Source organism: Cucumis sativus, chromosome 6, assembly GCF_000004075.3.
Source record: "Cucumis sativus cultivar 9930 chromosome 6, Cucumber_9930_V3, whole genome shotgun sequence".
NCBI lineage: Eukaryota > Viridiplantae > Streptophyta > Magnoliopsida > Cucurbitales > Cucurbitaceae > Cucumis > Cucumis sativus.
Window position 1 is genome coordinate 4105105 of NC_026660.2, and position 10863 is coordinate 4115967.

At 30.6% G+C, this 10863-nt stretch overlaps 1 protein-coding gene across 1 annotated transcript; it reads left to right on the top strand.

The window, feature by feature from the left end:
• The first annotated feature begins 1123 nt into the window (after positions 1-1123).
• Positions 1124-10537, top strand: LOC101218608. The gene is made up of 9 exons (XM_004140897.3): positions 1124-1437; positions 3345-3396; positions 4181-4254; positions 5164-5265; positions 5902-6039; positions 7047-7101; positions 7787-7860; positions 9639-9728; positions 10253-10537. Exons 1-9 carry the CDS (start codon positions 1313-1315, stop codon positions 10284-10286), a joined length of 744 nt encoding a protein of 247 aa, XP_004140945.2. The 5' UTR covers positions 1124-1312; the 3' UTR covers positions 10287-10537.
• The last annotated feature ends 326 nt before the right edge of the window (positions 10538-10863 follow it).

The following is a 10863-nucleotide window of genomic DNA, read 5'->3' on the forward strand; positions in this document are numbered from 1 at the left end:
TCATGATTTTAAAATTACACAAATGATATAATTTTTAATAAAATTTGTGAACAAGGTTTTTGAATACCATATGAGATGAAAGCTAAAATACATGGAACTTGAGAAAATGTTATTGGTATGTTAATATATGTAAAATAAAATAAATATTTGAAACATTTTTAATCACGATCTTGTCAATATTATTGAAAGCTATATGTTAACAGATCCATATCATTAAAAAAAACCATCAAAACAATTTGCTAAGAATCTAATCCAAATCTCCATTTTATTATTTTTTAAAGAAAAATAACTAAAATTTCAACTACTCACGAGGTTTCGAAATTATCTTTGTAAATTGACTGACATAGTAGATACAATCTCTAATATTTACTTCTTTGATATTACTCTCAAATACAAATTAAGACTTAGAACTTTGTGATATTCGATATTCATAAAGTTGTAGTTACAAGCCTATTTGAGACTCAATTCTTTAATCTTTCAGAAGATATAATCTCAAGATTAATAAAAACTTACACGTCTGGAAAGTTTTCAGAAGTTTGAATATTCATTTATTTGGAGCTTCAATTATTTATTCAACAAAATATCTCCAAACCAAATGTAAATAACAGAGAATTTCCATGAGCTTTAGGTGGACTTAAACCAATTTGCTTGATGGACTTAGGGTTAGGCTCGTTTGCTTGTTGGATTTGTTTGGGTTGATTATCTTTTTTGGCTCAATTTTTCATATACATAGTCTCACTTAGGTCGGGTATAATAGAACTTAATTATCCAAACTCAATTAATTTATAATTATCACAATGTTTAGTATAAGTACGTGACAGAATTTAATTGGTCGAAATTGCTTGGTCAACATTAGTATTTGTTCTTATTTAGAAAGATGCAACCATGGTAAAAAGAAAAAAGACAAGTACATGAAGTTAGTTTTTAAAAACCAAAAACGAAAAGGGAAATTATTGTCCAAGAAGGTCTTAACGAGAAAAACGAGATGCAATGTAAATTTAATATCACAACTCCAATAAAAATCAAATAACTTGATGAGATGTTAAATAACAGAGCAGCCAAATGCACATGCCCAAACCCAATATAGTTTTGTTTGTTTGTTTGTTTTTCCCATTAAGGTGCGTAAATCCAAAGAAACGAAAAGGAAAAGCGAGGAACAACCATACCAAGTGGGCATGTCCCTTCTTGTCCCTCCTCACTTCCATCGTCTTAAATAATCTGTGCTCTTTTTGTCCTTCTACAATTTCCACTCACCACTCACCACTCACCACTCACCACTCACCACTCACCACCCACCACTCTCTCAGTATCAATGGCGAGCTCAGCGGTAATTGGATGGAGGATTCTCTTCCTTCTATTGGGCTGCACATTGGTTACAGCTCTAGTTTACACAGTCGCCACTGATGGCTCTCCTTTCCGCCAACAAATTCTCTCACCGTACTCTGTCTTCTTCACTTTATTTCTTATCATTTCCACCAATAAGATTTTTAGGACTTACATGTTTAAACAAATTTGTAGGTTAAGTTTGTGTTAATAGTTAAATAATTTTTTTGGTTGTGACTATTTATTGTTTTGATATGTTTTAAGGAGATATTTTGATTTAAAAACTTTGTAAGAATTTTTAATTCAGAATCTATTTTTGGTATTTTTAAAATTTTGGGAAGTTTGAGATATTTTTGACACAAAAGACAAGTGTAGGGGTATTCTATATATAATTTAACATATATACACACATTAATAATAAGTTTGGGTTGGGTTCATCTTTTTTTCGAATCATCGGGTTCTTTGAATGCCACTAGATTGGAGTAATATAGTGGTAAAATGTTCAAATTTAGCCTCTCAAAATGGGTAGATTTTATCTAGCACTTTCAATATTTTTTGAACCTATTCTCTTGGTAAACTTTTGAAAAAACAAGTTCATGTGTATTAGTCTTTCATCTAGAAATTTAAAAATGTGGAAAATGTATTCACATTGTATCTTTTCTTGAATGAAAATTATTGTTATTATTGTTTTAGTAGTTTTTATGAAAATTAACTTCATGCTAACTGTCAACAGAAATTATGATTTATGATTTATTCTTCTTTTTTTTTTGTGATTTTGCTATCAAAAAATAAAAAATATGTTCTATTCAAATTATGGATATTCTATATTTTCTTAATTAGTATTTCCTTTCCAGTCTCTTTCATTTGTTTGTTCTGTTGGTGTTTGTTCAATCTGTCATTAAGTTAATTATTCAATATATTCTGATTAATTATTCAACACTAACAATGAGTCAGTTAATATTTTTAGATAGCAGAAAGCCTGAGAGTACATGGACTAAAATGTCACGATCTTAAAATATAGCAACAGCAATATTTTTAACTTTTTTATCTAAAAAAATCCAATATGTTTTGTGTTTGGTCATTGAATTTGTGAACAACACAAATTGGGTTTTCATCATGGTACCAACTCGCTCCATCTGACCCTACAACATTTGGGTGTCAAGAAAACATGTAGAAAATTAATTTCTAGGTATCTCTTAGTTAGTTATTGAGACCATGTCTCCCTTTTTACCACTAGGTCAACCCATGATGGTTGTCGATATGAAATAGTTAAGTGGTATACATATGTATATACATACACGTTTTTTGACCTGAGATTCAAATTGTCACTTGATCTCTGTTGAGGTTAAGAAAAAGACCAACTTAAAATATTCAGAAAGTATAAAACTAAAACTGAATAAGTATGTACTAAAGTGAAGATTCTAAGGAGGATCTGATTTACATTGAAACTTAATTTTATTTTTCTTAATAAATCTTGCAATAGTAATATGACAAAAGGAAGATCTGATTCATGTAGTTCTCAATTTTCATAAAGAAGATGGAAAATAATTGATTGTTTGTTATGTAATTATTCTACTTTGCTTTTAGCCTTGTATTACTCAGGATGTTTCTTTGTTTGTTGAAATGTTAAGTTGCGTCCTGGTTGTCTTATTATAATCTGGATAGGATGAAGGTGTTGAGGGATCATGAACTTAGTTGAGAGGTTCAAGTGCACTTCCTGATCTCTAGGTTTAAGCTATCGTTATTTTACAATAGTAAACCTTGAGCATTAGTTTCATTTCATTATATTAGTAAAGAGACTCGTTTTCTTTTTGAGAAAAAAATTTATTACTATAAAATTCTTGTGTTCAAATTGTGGAGGACCCGTGTGAGTAATTATTCACTGGGGAAATTTGTGTTATTTGGTGTACTTTCCTTTAATGTCATTACAATTGTGGTGTGTTGTTGGACTTATTATCCTTATTCTTATTTTTTTCTTCTTTTATGACTTGTTCATTTAGGTTTGTAATTATATGTTTCAGGTTAATGGTGGTAACCGTAATCGACCTCTATATCAGCATCGTAGCTCTTGCAGTATGTAAAAGTTTCATTTTCTTATAATAATTTCCATTTAATGAAATTTTGACTTTGCATACATTTAGTTGTATCTCTAGCTTAACCTCTTTATGCTGTGAATGGAGGCTGTATATTGCTAGACCATTTGGGTACACTTGATTTTATGTGAAGTTTACTGTTAGGAATGCCAACAAAATTCCACCTAGGTTATGGAAAGAAGTGATATCATGGATATATGAGTGATAAGAATTATTTCCATTGGTACGAGACGTTTTGGATAGTATCAAAAGCAAAGTCATGAGGGTTAGTTCAAAGTGGACAATATCATACCATTGTAAAAATTTGTAGAAGTCCATTGTCCTTATCATTTACAAGTTCACGCGCTACATATTGACGATCACTGCTATTTTCATACATTTATCTTTCATCCTTCCCACAACAATTATGAATCAAAGCTACCCCAACTCCACCATGTTCTTCCATCTCACTTATTGCTTCTCTTTCCACATTTCAGTATGGAATTGTAATTTGATCGGCCAATTAGATGGGAAACCGATCATACAAGTCTTAATTTGATTTAATCCGAAATATAAATGATTTATGCTTTACAAAGTTTTTCACTCTGATTTAAGAACATATGCATATTCTAGGCTTTTGCTTATTGTTTAAGATCTTGATGTAAATTTTATAGAAAACTCACGAAGATTGATGCATCTTATTGTTGCATGCTAGAAGGATAAGCATCTAGCTATCTACTATAGAATCATCTACATAATAGATGATTTCTTTTATAATTTCTCAGACATGGATTTCCTACAAGGAAGCAAACTGGATTACTTCAACAATTTGGATTGTTTTTCTTGTGTGTTTCAGCGGGTAATTACTTCTCATCCTTGTCTAGCTCGCCTTCCATTTTAATGTGAATAATTCTAGTGAACTCCTCTGAATTGAATATGATATTTCTTGTTGGGGTTTGGTTGATATATCTCACACTTCCTATTTCGCATATTTATATTTAATTTATTGAAATATGTTTACTTATTTGATGTTCATGTTTTGACGATCCCATGTTGAACAGTGAACAGTGGAGAGACCTCACAATTGTTGTAAGATATATAGAGTACTCATTTCATTGTCAATTGACTTTGAGATGGAACTTTATGTTTGTCAAACATGTTATCATAGTTTATGAACAGTGAATCCAAAGAGACACTATCTTGAGGGGATTCCATATTGAAAAAGTAGAAAAACTTCACAATATTTATAAGATAAATGAGTTACTCAATTCATTGTCAATTAATTTTAGGATAAAATCTGATGTTTATCTATTCCCAGAAATCTATTCCTGCTATAATTTATTTCTTCGTTCATATGCGTGTATCTGTTTTGTTGTGAAAATTGGAAAAATAATACTAAATATATTGGCGATGAATAACTTTGATGAATCTTCAAAGTTTTTGGAGGAATTTTGATTTCCAAACTCCAAGACGAATAAGTAGCGATGTTGCAGGGGTCAAGTTCCTATGGTTGTTTGTCAAGTTCAGTTTTTGGGTTGTATTTTCCTTTTTCCTTGTTTGTTTTTTTTCTACTGTGACCGTTTACTCATTTCATTAATTCAATGAGATATTGAGCATTAGACTTATTTCGTTAATGCAATGAGTAGTCTTGTTTCCGTTTTTTAAAAAATAAGTAGCGATGATTTTTTGACTGGTAGTGATTATGGGTTGAATCCTTTGATTTTTACTACTCTTGTTGTTAGATCTAATCAACTTTTCTTCCGGACAGCATTACTACAAGTGCCTACATTCTTTGGCAGTTGTGGCAACTATCATCTCAGGAATCCTTTGACGATATCATGTACCATGTTCTGATCAGGAATCCAAACAAGTATGTATGCTGTAAAACTAATAAAGTCTGTATTGTAAGTCTTAGGTCTCTTAGATAGTTAGTTCCATGAGAAAGTGTAAGAACTTTGTCTTACTGCTGACAACAATTTCACAAGATGACAAACACAAACCAACCAATGATTTTGAGAGTGCTAGGAACCTTCTCCCCTAAGAACCACCCTTGAATACCAAATACAATGCATGAAAATAAACATATCATACAGCCTACTAACATAGTCCCAATTAAGGCACAAGGAATTTGTTATCTAACACTGTATAGACTCTCTAACCATAGTGGCGTCGTTTTGTATTTAAAAAATATTCTCTCTAATAAAATTGTTCTCTCTACTCGGTAGCTAACATCCTGTTAGTGACCACATATATGTGTGTCGATTTTCTCTATTCTTTTACGTTTTTGTATTCGTTACTTGATTGATTTCGTAACGCGTAAAACAAACTAACCACGACTTAACTCTGGCAGTGCACTGATTACCACTAACGTATTAAAGGAAAACATGATTGAGAATTCAGTAGAAGGATCGATGTAATTATATTATTTGTCCAATGACTTGTAGTTTTGTGAAACTTCGTTACTCCTTATCACATTCTTAAAAATAATTTGGTTTTTGGCGTACAGGGTTGGCATGGAGCAGCACAGGAAGCAGTCCAATGTTATGATTGCAAAAATAGTTTTCATTGTTTTGAGTTGTTTGATGGCGGTAAATTTGGTCTATTTTTTTAGTGCCGCACCTTTCCGCATCGAGTTTTTTACACCGTAATTTTTCCTTTCTATTCTTTCTTGATTTTATTTCAGTTGTGTGTTGATATCTTCTCAGAATTCCTTGAGTGAAATGTGAAATACATGTGCCACAAATATTATTAAGCTAACGTAGAACTCACCATGAATATTATTAAGATACTAAGGGCATAAATAGAGGAAGTGAAGTGTGAAAGGAGATGAAGGGAAATATATATTTCTCTGATTTCTATCACTATCTTAAAAAATTTCTAGCCTGAACTGTATGGTTAGTTTTTGGAGTGTTTTCAATTTTCCTTCAGAGTTTTAGTCTTTAATGATAGAATTTTGGTTCTGACCTTGTTTCCTCTTATGTACTTTTGAGCATTAGTTTGTGCCCTTCTTTTGTACAGGCCTTGTATATCTCGGGGTACTAAGGTACTATAGGTGAAAAACAAATTAAACATTTGAGAATAACTCTTATTCTGTAGTGGCTTAATCTTAGGTACGATCCAAGGTGATTTTAAATTTTAAATTTTTTTTTATTGTTGTCAAAATCACTCGAAAAAAAGTTTGAGTAATTTTAAATCACTTTTAACTGTATAGAGTTGGCCTAGTGGTGAAAACAAGTCACACTTTCACTAAATGGCTAAAAAGAGGTCAACCGTACAATCCAAGGTAGCCACCTATCTAGAAGTTAATTTTTTTGCGTTTTTTTGACACCCAATTGTTTTAGGTTCATACGGGTTTTTGAAATTAAACATTGACTTGATTTAGAGTGATTAAAGGTGCGTTAGACTCGATGGAGTTGATTTGATAATTGTTGAATAGTTTGTCCTAGCATGAATACCACCACTTCTATAATTGAAAACTAGATTCTTATGGTACAATAACAGTAATATTTTTTTGCCATGCAATCCCTGCTGATGTTAATTTGGCTTTGCATGAACTATTTACATTTTTTTCTTGTTGATGACAGAATATCATCATTGGCTAATATTATGCTTTATTAGAGATTAACGAGTTTAATTATAATCCATTTGCAGTAGTTGGATGGTGACAACACTGATTGATTTCTATATAGATGCCACAGTTTTGTCAGTAAGTTTTATATTCCTCATCATTTACACTTATAGCTTTTAGATGGTTTATGGTTAAACTGAAATGCCATCTTCTTGTTAGAAGGCACAGACTCAATAATGCCTCATTTTGGGACTTCTGAAATTAGGCTTAACCTTCAAAAGACAATTTTACATCTTTACTAAATATTGTCTAATAATATATAATTAAATTTAAATATTTTCTAATAATATATAATTAAATTTACTTTTACTATGTTGTTTTCTATTAAATGAATCTCTATTACATTGATAATTTATTAGAGTACAAATTTATATATAACCAAAGAAAAATACAGGTAAGGAAATAATATCATAATAATATCACCTAAAAATAATCTAATTATGTTAATATACTTACTAGCTTAAGTTTTTGGGTCACCTAGTGATTTAAGATGGTATTGCAACCGGGTGATTCGAGATGTCCTGTGAGTTGTGTTTAAGCCCTTGCCATATTATTTACTCCCTAATTAATATTCATTTTCCACTTGTTAAATCTTCTTCCTATTTCCATCCAGGAAAGTTTTGAATAATATATAGTTAAATTTACATTTGCCCACTAACTTAAACTTTTGAGTAAGTGATTTAGGATATAGTTGTTTTGTTTTATGAGTTCATTAGTCATCTGAAAGCTGAACATCTTTATTTGTCTTTTCATATAAAACCAGACCTGGATGTTCTATAAAGAAGAGTCATGGCTTTCTGCTTTCTTTTGGATAGTTCTATTGCTGAGTTTTGGGAGGTAATCTGTCATTTTTGTTGAAAAAGTCGCATACCTTTCTTTTGTTTAGAGCTTTTCATTTGCAAGGAAACAATGATGTACTTTTTTTTACTTACTGATTATCAGTTTTTAAGTTCGTTTTCCAGCCTAAGCTTCTCATAAAGTAAGTTCAAACCAAAAATCTCTTATGTTAGCATATATATATACTTACATTTTCACATAATGAATAGTATAAAATTTTATTGAATCCAATCAACTGCTTTATTGAGAAAAGAAATGAAAGAATACAAGGGTGAACATGTAAAAGAAAATCCAAGCCCACAAAACACCCTAGATAAAGGGATTCTAACAAAGTAAAATATTGTCTAGGGAATATATTTACAAAAAGTCTTCGAAACGGAAGCCTAGAGAAACGTGAAACCTCACGGTGATCAAACCTCACTAGGGTCTCTCTCCACTCCACAAAACAAAGATTCCACAATACCGTGCACACCCTCCAAGCCAAAGAAAACAACCTTTCTCTTTGAAAGAGGTGGATGGAGAACAGAGGAGGAACTCTCCAATCATCAAACGAACATCCCTCTAACGAGCAAACGCAAAATTGAACTTCTAAAAGAAGTCATTCCACAGAAAAATTTAACTGCAAAAGAATTATTTCTTGTGACTATAACACCACCATAGAAGCTGTAAACTATACACATACCTCCAAAAGAACTCAAAGGGAGAGCTTATCATCCAAGGTTTTCTGATTCCTTTCCAACTTAGTTCATATGTTTTTCATAGACTGAATTTTGATTTTTTTGGATAAAGATGGCTAGCCAATTATTTCCCTGTTCATATAGACTTTGGAGAAGGTGTGGTCTTTCATGGAAAAATGAAAAAAGAACAAAAGTGACCCACAGCAAAGAAATGTTTAATCACTCTTAATTTAAAAGATGAATTTTTTTTTGTTGAATTAGTACTTTAATGTTTAATCACTCTTAATTTTTACCTGCTCTTCTTTTTCTTTTAAATATCATGTAACAGCAAAGAAATGTGATTTTATTGCAGTAATTTATGAATTTCTAGCTAGGTCATTTGGTTTCTTGTTTTTGGTTTTTAAAAATTATGTTTCTTTCTTGCAATGATTTTCATCTTTCTAAAAAAAAAAAAGTTGAAGTCTTAACCAAAATTTTAAAACTAAACAAGGTTTTAAAAACTTAGATTGATGGTTAAAAACATTGATAGAAAATAGATAACAAACAAGAAATTTAGAGGTGAAAGAGATGTTTGTAGGTTTGATTTTAAAAAACTAAAGCCAATTGGTTACCAAACATGGTCAAAATATAAGATTCTGTTAACTTAAAAGGTGAATATATGGGATTTTTATTTGGCAAATTGTAAAAACAACCCATGAAGTACAATGGTTGGTAATGATTGCACCTTTAAGATGTTCGGAGAGTTGATCAGAATTACTAGAACAGTAGAAAAATAGTTGGATGAAAACTGTCGAAACAGAATGAGAATTATATTACAAACCGCAGCCAAAACACTCGATCCAAACACGAATTTAAATTAATTACATGCCACCAAACACCAAATTGTAAAACATTAAGCTCAAACTTTTCAAAGGGTAAATTTTAAACCCTTAAACATTAAAATTAAATCAGTTTAACTCAATTTCTCCCAGTTCCTCATACGTTGTGAAGTGATTTTTGTAACTGTCCTGCTTTGGAAATATTTGCCTTCCTGCTCGTGGAGTATAACTCTACAAATATATATCTAATACTGCATCATCCTCTCTGATCTATATATGTCAGTATATCTACATGTCCCTTCATTGTTAAGGAACTATTCAAGCTCAAATCCGGAGATCCTCCACGCCTTATTTTATTGAAACCATCCCACAGGCAAGTCTCTTCTCTTCTTGTTATATGGCATGGCATGAAAAAAATAGATTATAAAAGCTTTTTTATTTGTAAATTTTGAACCAAATGATAATCTAGCAAAGCTGAGATAACTCTGAGATCACCATCCATCACAAATTGACATCTTGTGTTAAATTCATCACTTTTGGTGGTGATATAGCTGATACATGTGAGACATATAGCTGATACATGCCTCTTTGATTATAGTAAGTATATTTTGAATATACTTAATTATAGTTAGTATTTTTAAAAGTATAATTACTATAATTAAAACATTGCTGTGGAAATAAGTGGAAGGTATTATTTTCTTGAAAGCTGCTCTATTCTTTGTTCAAGTTTTAGCTTCTTTTTTTTTTTAATTATTATTATTACTTATAGCTCTTTCTATTTAATATTATGTCCATGCCTCTTTGCTTGCATTTCAAAGATAGTTAATTAGTTGAATGTACGTGGTTAGTTCTCTAATTACCCTGCAAGACAGTTTTACATATTGTAATTTATGGCAGGTCAAAAGAAGGCTATGAACAAATTATTCAATGAGGTCACTACAATTTGATGGTTTCCTAAAAATCGTCGAAGTGTATATCTAATAATTTGATTGTTTATGAGTACCATATTCTCAAATAATGTCTTCGTCCATATGGGAAGGGACAAAGAAGTTTGAGTGTTTTAGTTCGTTTTGGTTCATGTCGTTTTTATCATAAAGAAAACTTTAGCATATATTATGTAATTTTAATGTCTAAAAGAAACGTAATATTATTCCGTACATAAAATATGTTAAATTTGGTTTATTTAATTTGTTTACTAATTTGATTAACGATGTGTTTGGATTACATTTTCAAGTGTTAATTTATAAAATAAGTTATTTTAAATAAAATTAAAGTGTTTAGAAGTCACTCAAATTAAATTTTTAAGTGTATTTTTAACCATTCGTAGAAAAAATAGTTTAAACAAAAATAAGTTTCTTGAAAAATGATCTAAACGGACTCTAAATTTGCTTTTGTTTTAAAATTTCGTATACTTTATCCTCTCGAATCTCATTTCATCTCTATCGTTACGTTTTGATACTTCTTTATATATATATATATATTTTGCCTCACTGATATTAAAATGACAA